This window comes from Sturnira hondurensis, unplaced genomic scaffold (genome assembly GCF_014824575.4).
Source record: "Sturnira hondurensis isolate 20B ecotype Veracruz unplaced genomic scaffold, ASM1482457v3 Scaffold0007036, whole genome shotgun sequence".
NCBI lineage: Eukaryota > Metazoa > Chordata > Mammalia > Chiroptera > Phyllostomidae > Sturnira > Sturnira hondurensis.
Window position 1 is genome coordinate 4623752 of NW_028079667.1, and position 13204 is coordinate 4636955.

The 13204-nt window shown below is 36.3% G+C and overlaps 1 protein-coding gene across 2 annotated transcripts in view; it reads left to right on the forward strand.

Moving 5' to 3' along the window:
* Positions 1 to 13204, forward strand: part of CFAP299 (cilia and flagella associated protein 299) — a 515701-nt gene that overhangs the window by 435068 nt on the left and 67429 nt on the right. For both annotated transcript variants that reach the window (XM_037051036.1, XM_037051037.1), the window contains exon 4: positions 12770 to 12912. In XM_037051036.1, coding sequence (XP_036906931.1) covers positions 12770 to 12912 — 143 coding nt within the window. The remainder of the gene's footprint in view (positions 1 to 12769; positions 12913 to 13204) is intronic.

Genomic DNA, 13204 nt, shown 5'->3' on the forward strand with positions numbered 1-13204 from the left:
AATTTGGCTTCTACCTAATCCCCAAATTTATTTCATTCACTTCCCTACCCCCTTGTCTGTTCCCACTAAAATCCAGCCACATTGGCCTTCTTTCTGCTTTTTGAACAAGCCAGATTATTTTCCCTATGAAGGCTGTTACCCTTGTTCCCTCCACCTGCAGTATCCTTTCCTTGCATCTTCTCCTTGCTTCCTAATTATTTAAGTTGCAATTAAAACATTGTCTTCTGAGAGAGGCCTAATTTAACCTCCCCATCTAGCAACTCAGCCCATTCCAAATCATGTCCACTTTATTCTTCTCACAGCACTATCTTCAATCATTTGTTTACGTATTTATGATTCTTCTTTCTCCACTGGGAAGCAATTTGCTGAGAGCAGGACCTTATCTTACCACTTATCATCAATGACTAGAACAGTGACTTTCTCATAGACTATCAAAAATAGGGGGTGGAGAGAAAGTAGGTTTACAGTTGTTCATATGGGAAATAATACAATAATTAATAAATAGTCATACAAGAATAAACCATGTTTTGCATACTCAAAACTGTAAGCCTACTTTAGCCCCACCCTGTATTTATAAATGTGATGAAGAATGAGTGACCTAACATCTTAATAGTAGGCAGTTTTCCACCTACTTCCTCTTTGATAGCTCTGAAATTTATTCAGCACTAAATAAGAATGTTTAGGATATCGCTACCTCTATGGCGTTGATCATTTCCATAACCCCTCTAATTCTCCACATGGTGAGAATTTCAACTTCCAGGTGATATTGCACAGTCTTCCTTTGTGCATTCTCACTGATTTCTGGGTGGGGCACCATCACCTCTCTTTGTGTGTGGTAAGGAGTGAGGTGGAATACTTTTTAAACCCTTGGGTAGACAATAGACAATAGAGTTTCTACCAGAAGAGGCTCACTTCTAGGCAGCATTCCTTGGAGAGATCTATTCCCAGAAAACACAGACATTCCTAAATTCTTTGTTTTTCCTCTCCCCACTGAGCAATTCCAAACTACAACTATTTTTTCACATTGCTTTTTTGAGGGCATTCTTTATTTGTGCATTCTTATGCCATTCCTCAAACCATATTTATGGTTTCCCAGTCTTTTTTGCATTTTCTCTGCCCCTCGTTACAACCCTATAATAACTTAAACAAGAAAATCTGGCAATCAACATGAATTTGCATCATGCCTAATTGTCTTAATTCACTTAACTATTCACTTATTCATTTAACAAATATTTATTGAGTGCCTAGATTGTGTGATATGCTATGCAAATCCTGGGAATATACTAGTGAACAGGATAAAGTCTGTGGCCTCAGGTAGATATATTCTAGTAGGTATTGACAGCAACGAATAAATTTAAAATGGATTTGGTGTATGCATTATGCTGTATGTACAATAAACATTTATAATACATTGAGACATATATCTATTTGATTGTCTATCTTTAGTCTTAAAGGTTAAATTTTAATTTTTGGAAAGTACATATGATATATATGAATTCTAAATATTCAAGTAAATCATGATTTACTCCATATATTATGATTTACTTAAGAACTAAATATGCTATTATGTGTCCACATAAATCTTGACAAGTTATAACAAAAAAAAAACAAATTTAGCATGTCTCATCATTTTTCATTTAAGAGTTTTATTATAAATTATGGATTAACTTGAATAAGTAAATAATCACTGATATCTCCCAACATCAAAGTTCTCCCATTGTACCTCTTTTCAATCCCAAATACCCATGTATTATTTGTAAATTCATATGTGTTGATATTATTTTAAAGGTCTTTTCTTTTTTAAAAAAATCGAAACATTTTAAAGGTCTAGTTAATGCCACAGGGAAAATAGTTTCTTTCAACTTTACCCTAATTAGGTTACAGGGGTTTTTGTCTTTTCAGGTTTTTTCAAAGATTTTATTTTATTTTTGGAGAGAAGGGAAGAGAAAGAGACAGAGAGGGAGAGACACATCAATGTGTGGTTGCCTCTTGCATGTCCCCCCCTCCGGGGACCTGGCTGGCAACCCAGGCATGTGCCCTGATTGGCAATTGAATGGTGACCCTTTGGTTCATAGGCTGGCACTCAATCCACTGAGCCACACCAGCCAAGTCTAGATTACAGGGGTTTAAAAGTTTATTCCATCAAAGAAAACAAGGAGCTTGATATTTTACCTACAGGTTAAAGAAAAGAAGTGGCCCTGAACCCAAGTGCAAGCCCCCAGTGATTAAGCAAAGAAAATGAAATACAAATTTGTGTTGTTCCTTTAAACTATGCACAATCATCTTGTACAAAGGGAGAAGTATGGGAGTGTGAGTTTTCATAATGCCAGTATGTTCTTAATTTATTCATAGGGTTGAGGACACCCTTCTAGAGAATGTGCTCATTATCATAAAAACAGTTTACAACTAATCTGGGACATTTCTCTATGCTTGCTGGAATGCATACTGGTAGGGATCAAGGACTTGACTTGGTAAACTTTCATTCAAAGTGCCAACTGGGCCACTAACTAGCCATAGGTCCACGGGCAAAGTATTTGATATTTGCCTTATGTGATTTAAAAATGGAGATAGAAATGCCTAACTTACCTGGCAGAAACAAAGTAAAGCCCTTGTCATCTAGAAGGTTGTCAATCAATGTGACTGATACTTCTCACCATCAAGTATGCAGATGACATGTGCCCATTTTGAGGTTAATTTATGGGAAATACATGGAAGCAAGGTATTTTTTTTCTTTTTTCTTCTGGCAATTTGTACATTTAAACATTATTGCATGTTTTCTCTGTGCTAGGCATGCAGCGTGACTGTGGAGGAACCAAGAGAAATGATAGCTCCCCTAATCACAAGCAGCTCACAGTCTACTAGGAGGACAAGACAGTGGAAAGACCAATGAGATACAGTATGCTAGTTTAGGGAAGAGCTAAGAAATGGATTCTATGGGGACACACCCCGAGGGTGGGGATTAGTCTACAAAATGCTCCAAGAAGATGAGTTTCAAAGGACAAGAGAAAATGCTCCGATGATAAGAGAGAGGAAGTTTATTCCAGGTTTCCAGATGAAGGAATCATCTGTCAGTAGACTGTGAACTCCATGAGGTCAGGGTCTTAGTCTATTCAACATGAGATCTCTAGTACCTAGGACAGCACCCAGTACACACTGGTCTCTGAAATAGATTTAAATGAGCCCCTCTAAAGCATAGTATAATTTATTGTATTCAGAAGCATATACTAAGAGATATAGATAAGCTTTAATCTCAGGATTGTATGGAGACAAGGAAGGGTTTTTTTATGTTGATAGAATCCAGTCTATAATGAGAACAATGTTCACAGTCAATGAATTATAAAGCCTATACAGTAAGTTAAGATACCAATTTATAGTTTCTCCTCACTGAGGAAGTGCTTTTAACCCATAATTAGTCTGGTTAGTTGTTGAGACTCTATTCTGGTTTAGTCACATATTCTATGGTGTGTTTCAGGATGCTGTTACCCCATTTGGATGACCACACTCTTTCAGCCTTTCTTATTTCTGACTTTTTAGTCTTTGTTTGTGTCTGAAGCCCTTTGATCCAAACCAACACACTGAAAAGTTGTGAGCTGTCTGCTAACAACTGCAGTGTCCCAGTCATTTTCCTGTTAGGTTCCAAGGGAGTCTCTTACTCTCCTAATCAAGTGTATTCTCCCTGCAAGGTGGAGGTCACATCAATGTTGGTGGTGAAAAGTAAATACAAATCCCTTTGTTTATAAGAATCTCTTTGTTCCTGGAATCTGTACTAAAAACAGAACCTCCCTTCCTGCCTGCCACCTCAATGCACAGCACAGTAGTAAGAGCTTAACTATTCCTAGTACCTTTGTTTTGTTGCTTCAGATCCCCTTCCTTTCTTCTCCCCCCACCCTCTACCCAGGGAGGCTGCTTCTGTGCCAGTACACACATGGCATCAGGTCTCGGGCCCTAGTTAGTACAATGTGAGGCTCCACTATTTATTCCCTTGGTCCTCCTCCTGTGGGATGACCCACAGCTACCTACGTCCCTTGACATAAGGTCTCTGCTGTTTTCTAGGATGCTCTAAATCTGTATCTTCCACTACTTTTTAGGATTTTATAAACTTATAAACTTTCCCACTTGGGGGGTGAGGGGCAGGCCGGTGGCAGGGATGATGTCAAAGAAAGAAAGACAAATGCCATGGGATTTCATTTATATTTATATTCTAATGAACAAACAAAACAGAAACAGACTCATAGACACAGAGAACAAATGGAACGTTGTAAGAAATGAAAGGACTTTGAGGGGTCTGGATGAGAAGGGTGAAGAGATTATAAAGTACAAGTTGGTAGTTAACAAACTAGTCATGAGATGTAAAGTACAGCATGGGGAATGTAGTTGATAATATTGTAATAACAATTGATGCTGCCAGGTGGATACTCAATTTATCAGGTGTGGGGTCACTTCATAAACTATATAAATGTCTAGCGACTACCCTGTACACCTAAAAGTAATGTAAAATAATATTAAATATCAACTGTAATTCAAAAGTAAGAATAAAATGAAAAAATAAATAAAACCACAACTATGACCAAGGAAAAAAAAGAAGAAGAAGTCACTTTCCCTGCCCCTTGCACCCAGGCTGGTCTGTGACCCGCGCTGGCCAACAAGACACGGAAGTGGAAGCGCCGACTCTGGGCCCAGGGCCTCGAAGGGGAAGGACGAACAGCAGTCATACACGTGACCCCGAGGGTTGCGTGAACAGTGAGAGTGTGTCTAGACACAGGTGGATAAGAGGCTGTAGAATTTAAAATAATAACCAGCATAAAAAAGGTTCAGAAAATGACTTGTTTCAGGGAAGTGTATAATGTTTATAATTTATAATCAAAATTTCAGAGAAATTTTGAAAAGTTACAAAACAACTATTTGTTGGAACATAGGCTCCATTTGCACAGTGGTTTCTCTTCTGAAATGAAATGAAGATTCCCTAAAATTGATGATTCATAAAAGCCTTGCAGAGTTTTCATACCCTAGAAGATAAAAATTCATGCTTTATTTGTCTCCGCAGGGAGCACGCTGACAGCACCCAAGGGGCCGCGCAAGAACTTAGCTCGGCTGACAGCTCTCATCCCCTTGAAATGGATGTTTCGGTTTCAGTGCAGAGACACACTGCTTAATGTGCATTTTTTAAAGTGACTTTGGCTTCACTGTTGAAAAAGCCCCAATTTGATGTATCAGGTTTATGTCTCCTAGTTAGCGTTTGGCAAGAAAAATCAGGCAACACATGTACTCAACTCATAACAAGTTTATGATTTTGTATTTTAATCCACTTCTGGGAAAAGACAAACAGCCAAAGATCCAAATGATATATTAATGGTCTAAGTTATACTTTAATTCATCTTTTTACCAACACATGAGAAGTAGTGAAGACCTAACTAAGTTTTCCGTAAATCTTTTCAACTGACTTTAGCCTCACACTTGAGGTCTCAGACTCTCTCAGCAAAAATCTCAGAGTCTACATGGTCCTTGGCATCAGAAATACTCGTATCTTGATATTAGCAACAACTTGTTCTAGTGGGTTTGTTGTGGTTGCTGTTGTTACTGAAAGAAAAACTAGTGTTTTCTGCAAAGGTTGCAAATAATTGTACACCAATATTCATGGCTTCGAATGAATATCATTTTGATATACAGAAACTCTTGTACTGGTTATATCTTGACTTGTCTAGAGGGGATTAAAGGGTCTTACCCAAGAACAATGAGCATTTTGGAAGCTTCCCTTTTAGAAACAGCCATCATTTAAAGGAGCCCTTAAATAAATCAAGTATGGTGTTCATGTTTCTTTTGGGAAATTAACTGTGATAAAAATGTTATTAGAGTGAAAAATACCATGTATTGTATGATTCTATTCATATGAAAAATCCAGTGAAGGCAAATCTGAAGAGACAAAAAGTAGATTAGTAAGGACACATGGACAAAAACTAACAGGGATGGAAATGGGAGGGAGGTGGGGAGCACTGGGCAGGGTGGTCTGGGGTGGGAGTAAAAGACAGTAAACTGTACTTGAACAATAATTAAATAAAAAAAGAAAGCAGATTAGTGGTTGCCTGGGGCTGGGGATAGGAAGCAAAGGGGAAATGGCCGCCTGGGGCTGGGCATAGTGACTGACTTGGGCACATGGAATCTCTTTGGGGTGTTAAAAATATTGCACAGCTCTACAAATTTACTAAATATCACACAAAACTTTGGTGTAAATTTTATCTCATGTACACTATACCTCAATGATGCTGTTATATTTTTAAAGGAAAAAGAATTGTTATTAAATAAACTTAACACAGTTATTTATAATATTTTCCAGTTTCTTTTTAAACAATAAAGGGCTCCAAATATGAAAGCTTTCAATTACTAAAAAATGTCACATTCAGGCTGAAATAAACCTAATTCTTCAAAGAACTCTCATAACCTCTTCTGTACATTCTGGATGCCAAATGGTAACTCCATTATAAATTACATCTATCCTATATGTTACTTGAAAATATTGTTTAAACTTTAACTTCAAAATGCATTCAGAGTTTTAACTGTGAATGACTCAACTTAACAAAGGAATTGAACCATGTACTGCAACCCAAACATAAGTATACATACCTAGGCACTGATATTCTGATGTAATTATGAAATATTTCATTTCCTTATCCTAAAAAACTGATGAAGCTCTTAACATAGAATAAATACAATAGCAAAAGTAATAGTACAGTAATTTGTAAAGCAATAGGTAATATTTACTGAGTTTTTAACAGTGTGCCAGGCATGGTTACATGCTTAATGAAAATAGCGTTATGTAATTCACACAACACTGAAAGGCTGTTGTTATGCCTGATTTTTTTTTAAGATTTTATTTATTTATCTTCAGAGAGGAAGGGAAGGAGAGAGGAAGAGAAATATCAATCTATGGTTGCCCCTCGTGTGTCCCCTACTGGAGACCTGGCCTGCAACCCAGGCATGTGCCCTGACTAGGAATCAAACCGCGATCCTTTGGTTCGAAGGCCTGCACTCAATCCACTGAGCTACGCCAGCCAGGGTTTATGCCTGCTTTATAATAGAGAAAACTGAACCTCAAAAAGGATGACTGACATAGCAGTGCCACATAGTAATCAGGGGGCAGGGCGGGTCTAGGCTTGCGTGCCCCATGAAGAGGGTTAGAAACATGGTCACTGAGGGGAGCTGCCCCAGGTGTGAAGTGGGTACCCCACTCTCAAGCTGCATGTTCTTGAGCAGCTGACTCACACTGTCAATGCCCTGAGCTCTTACATTTATAAAATGAGGATAATAAATGCTATGTACTCATTATATATTTGGGGGGTAATCAAGTATGATAATGAATGCAAAGCTTCTAATGTTTTGCTCAGAATATAGTGTTTTCTTAATAAATGATAGCTGTTAGTATTAGTAGGAATAATTAATATTCACTTTGGGAGAAAATATATATTTCATGTATTAGTACATTAAATTAATTATTTAAAAGTTAATTAACATACTTCTAATTCTTAGGCAATTCATATAATAAAAAGTAAACAAGAAGAAAGAAGATTTTAAATAGCTCTCATATGTTTTACAAGTGCCTCTCACTTCTTCTGTCCCCTTATTTTTTCTTACATTTCTACTCTATACTTTTATAATGATGTATTTCTAGTTATATGTTGAGTTTTAATTTCCTGACAATTTATCACCAATTACTATACATCAATAGTTCTAATCAATTTTTAAAATAATTTCATGCCCTGGCTGGTGTGGCTCAGTAGATTGAGTGCCGGACTGTGAACCGAAGGGTCACAGGCTCGATTCCCAGTCAGGGCACATATCTGGGTTGTGGGCCAGGTTCCCAGCATGGGGCCTGCAAGAGGCAACCACACACTGATGTTTCTCTCCCCCTCTTTCTTCTTCCCTTCCCCTCTCTGTAAAAATAAATAAATAAAATCTTTAAAAGGTAATAAATTCATGAAGCATGTTCATTGGGAATATTTTTTATTGTAGCAAATACTTTCTTTTTCTATTTCACTCAAAAAACTTTAAAAATCTACTTTGGCAGACACATAGCCATGCTGGAAAAACATGAGGGGGGTCGTTTCCATTTGCTCTGTACAGATTTGTGTGCAAGAGTGCCTTGTGTTGATCTTTTCAAGTTCTAAAACTACAGAAATTTTAATTGAATAGTTTGTTCTATTAAAAAATTAAAATTATAGATATGATGGTCATCACAATTTCTATTGAGAAAGAGCCAGTATTTGCATATTGCTTACAAATTGGACACACAGGACAGAAAGTAAGGCCCTGACAGCGCCTGAATGTGAGCTGAGCGGTTCCATGGAAGAAAAAAAGGAAGAGTTTATTCTGTTGCTTTGTACAGTTGAAGGAGAAGCCATAAGGGAAAGGCTGCAAGAAGGCTTAATTAATTAAATGCTTAGGTTCAGGTAGGATTTTGGTCTTTGTTTTGTTATACTTTTTTGGTTTGAAGAGTGCTTGGCTTGGTTTGGTAGAAACTTGCTGGACTTTGTGGGAACTTACTTAAGAGAATATACGCCTGAGGAATAGAGAGAAGTATTAAGAGTTTGAGCAACCCACCTAAGGACAGAGCCTGAACCTAGAGGGACCCACACTTAGAGTCGGTTTGGCCTCACTTGAAGTTCTCTAGCTTCAGAAAACCTCAGGATTCACAAAGATCACAGAGCCGACACTTAAGTCTTACAAGGCTGGAAAGTGAAATTTGAAATAAACGTACTCAGCTTTACATAGACAGGAGTTTTAACTCACATGGGAGGGCTACATATAATAATGTAAAATAGTAAACTAATGGCCAAATATATGTAATTTCACACCATCAGTCATTTTACTCACAAGAACATTGAAAAGTAAACATATTAGAGTATTCAAATAAGGTAAAAATAGAGCATTCAATATTGTGTTTTTAATTCTTTACAATATATGTTTATTCTATAGTATTTATGCATTTATTCTTTCTCATAATACGGCTTAATGAGAAAGATAAATTAACCACAGTGGTGATGATTTGTCTATTTAACCTTATAGTTTTATCAATTTTTGCTTTAAATATTTTGAGGCAACATTTGGTTCATTTAAGTTTGTAATTATTATATCTTTCTGTGACTTGAATATTTTGTTATTATTTGGTGACTCTTTATCTCTAGAAATGCTTTTTTCCTCTCAAATTCCATTTAGTCTAATATTAATATATTGATACAGCTCTTTTTAGATAAAAATGTCTTATTTATATTCTTTGATCATTTAACTTTCCACCTTATATTTTATATCATATTTGGTGTGTACTCTAAAAACCTTTGCCTTTTAACTTAAACATTTTGCCATTTACATTAATTGCAATTACTTACCTATTTCAATTTATTACTATCTGTATTAGTTTGCTAGAGATGCTATAACACAATACCATAGACTGCATGGCTTAAATAACAGAAATTTATTTTCTCACAGTTCTCAAGGATACAAGTCCAAGATAGATCAAGATGTGAGCAGATGTTTTATGCTCCTTGGCTTGCAGATGGCTCCTTTACATTGTGTCTTCACATCATTCTTCTCCTATTCACATAAATCCCTGATGTCTCTCTGTGCTCAAATTTTCTCTTCTTATAAAGTCTGATTGGATTAGGGCCTATCCTAATTGGTTCATTTAAACTGAATTAAGTCTTTAAAGGCCCTGTGTTACAGATTGTGGTGGTCAGGGTTTCAACCTGTGGATTCTGAAATAATATAATTCAGCCCATAATACTATTATTACATTTGTGTATTTTATTTGTCCTTCCTTTTCCCATATTTTCCTCTTTCTTTTTACCTTGTTTCACTGACTGATCACTATTTTTCATTTTATTTTTTCTCTAATAATTTAAAAGTTATACAAATAGTTTTCTATTTATTGATGGTGATTCTAGATAGATACATGCATATTTATCAAATTCTAAAATTATTTAATATATTGATAGCTGCCATTATTCTAAAAAACAAAACCCAAAGACATTCCAACACTTCAATTCTGATCACCACTTCCAAATATATACTTCTTAAAAAATTTTTAGACATACTGTTCTTTTGTCATTGTAGAAGACTCTGCTGTTATTATTTTAAATCATTAAATATTTTATTTATTACTTTCTTTGCTTACCATTCTATTCTTTATCTCTGACTTTTTATCTGGAGTCATTTTCTTTTGCCTTAAGTACATCCTGAAGAATTTCTTTGAGCAAGAGTCTGGTGTTAGCTGAGTCCCTTCTATTTTTTATCTAAAATTTTTAATATATTGCTTACTAGAGATACTTTCTCTGGATATATACTTTCTCTGGATGTATAATTTTGAAATAATTCTTCTTTCCTGAAGACACACTGAAGAGATTTTTTATTGTTTTTTTTTTCTCAGCTCTTTGTTGAGGAAATAAATCCTGTTAATCTCCCTACCTAAAAGGCTGGATCTTATTTCATGTAACCCCTCACCCCCAACCCCCACCCCAACACCCACCTCACAAGGTAGTAAAACCCTTGAGTAAATTCCCCAGGGTCTGGAAAATGCCTGCGGGACAAAGATGACCTTAGGGCTCTCTTTTCCTCTCTGGGTTCCTGCTTTCACTTAGTTTTTGGCCTCTGAATATTTCTCATTTTCTTGCCAGAGCATAAATGCATGCTACCAGTTGCCTTTTAGATTATATCCAGAATTTTTATTTGTTTTCACCAGGAAAGTCAATTGTAATATCTGGTGCCCCAATCTGCTGGAAAAATAAGGCAACTCATTTTTCATCTGAAAAGAGGTAGAGATAAAGAAAGATGACAAAGGCAGAGGAGGGGTTTTTTTTCTTTGTCTGTTAATTGAGTTCCATTTAAAAGTTGAGGCTTATTTTGGATCTTTTTTCTCCTCTCTCTGCCCTTTCATGACTTGCCTAACATTAGGAGAAATCTTGATGAATAAGGATTTCAAGCACTTTCAGGACTGTGTATGAATTTTTCAGTTATAGCTCGTGGCCTTATACAAGCAGGGACAGCCATACTGGCTTCTGCTTTAGTAGTGTAAGCGTCTCAGGAAGTCCTTTTGAGTTACTATTCCTTTAGGATTTGTGCTACAAAAGCTAAAGAGCAAGTGGGTAAAAGCATGCAGAAATCTATATAAATTTAACTTGGAGTGATGTGGGGGAAATGAGGAGCACTAGGTTTGAGTCTATATGAGATTGAGCACAACAATAACAATGAATGCTAGTTCCTCCAGCCACATCTTTCAGAAATATCACCAATCCATCACAACACTCCCTCTGCCTTCTCAGCACAGTATTCTCAGTATTCACGCCGTACGACCAGAGGAGGCAGGAGGGTGATGCTTACCAGCAAAGTAACAACTATGTGCACACTATGTTTCTGTTCTTCAGTTTTTCAATTAGGATATTGTTAGTAATATGTTTTCTCAGGTCAACAGAGAAGAGAACTCTTTAAATTTTCTAACTTCAGCCTTTTGGACACTCTGCTATCTAAGGTAAACCACATTAGCGCTTCCTGTAATTGACTTCACAAAGACCCAAAAAGCACCATCCAGTAATTAACTGATAGAGAGGTAAAGGGAGATTTTCATATAGGTTTTTCCAAATGAGAACTTGCCAGGGAATTCTACACTTTGACCTAGATTTGGAAATAAATGCATTAAAAGCTTTTCTAATTGTTTTTTTTCTCCTAGAACTTGAGATCAATGTCTATTAGCTTGTTCAAGAAAAAACTATGATTCATCCATTTGTGCTACCTTGTTTCCACTCTAGTGCCTTAATGTCAGCCGTTCCCTCTGCCCAACAGGCTCCTATGCTAGATCACCACATGGCTTATTTGCTCTGGCTTTTCAAGTCTTGGCTTAAGTGTGACCTACTCAAGGTCTCTTCTGATTACCAAAAGTAGCCTTCACCACCACCAACTCATTCTCTATCAACCGCCTTTCACATTTGCTTTGTGGCATTTATTACCCACCGGGAGTATTTTTTCATGCCTATTGTCTGTCTTCCAGCACCGGAACATGAATTCTGAAAGTTCAGATCTTTAATGTCTTGTTTATCCCTGAATTCTTGGCACCTATAATAATGCCTAACATGCTCAAAGATTATCTATAAAAGAATTAGTATGAACGGGAGATATGTACTTACTCTATAACTTTGAACTATGGAGTTAATTTTATAAAGTTATTTTTTAATTTTTTAAAGAGATTTTTGATCCTTGTGGTACCAAGAAAAAGAGATGTCATTTATATTTTTATAACAAAAATACATAGGAGTTCAGATGAAAGAAGATTGTAAAGATTAGAAGGATAAACACATGAGCCTGGATTTTAATCTGAGCTTTTTCATTTACTAGCCATGAAACCTTGAGTGAGCTACCTAATCTCTCTATTCCTCAGGTTTTTTAAATCTAAAAATGATGACAAAAGGAAGATAATACAATTGAGGGGGAAATAAATAAATTGTGTATTACAAACACTTCAAATAATGTCTATATTTAGGAAGACCTCTAAGGGTTACCATTTAGATTGTTATATAAAATACTATAAATGCACACTTTTTTCATGCTCAGTTAACTTGTCACGAGTTTCTTTATCTGTCATAGGATCATTGTAAGGTGAAATATAAAGCACTTAGGAGAGTATCTGGCTCAGGTAACACTAAATAACTGTAGTTTTTATTATCAAGCACAATTTACTCAAATGACTAGTATTCATTTACTTTCTCCGTTCTCTGTTTTTTTCTGTTACCAGTCTGTGATCTTCATTCGTGACAGGAATTCTCATGGGCAGCAGGTGTCAGCATACATTGACTATGCCCACAGGCTAAAGACTGAAGATTTTGAAGCCTACTTTAATGGGAAAAAAAGACTTCTTCCAAGACCCACAGATTTGAGGTAAATTGTCCTGATTTCTCACACCTTTGGTAGGACAACAAGCTCCTCAGAAGCAGAAATAGAGGACTTTTATTTCATATTCTACATTGTGCCCAGAACATTCATGTGCATACAGTAGGAACATCTTAAGAGTGGTCTGAATAAAAAAATAAATTTGAAAATAGAGAACATTGAACATAAATGCATTTTTCCCATTAACAGCCTGAGAAAGAGAACTCTGCAGAGATGGGGTAAGTAAATTGCCATTGACATTCCTTTTAAAGGATAAGTAGAGCCTAAAAATTGCTAACCC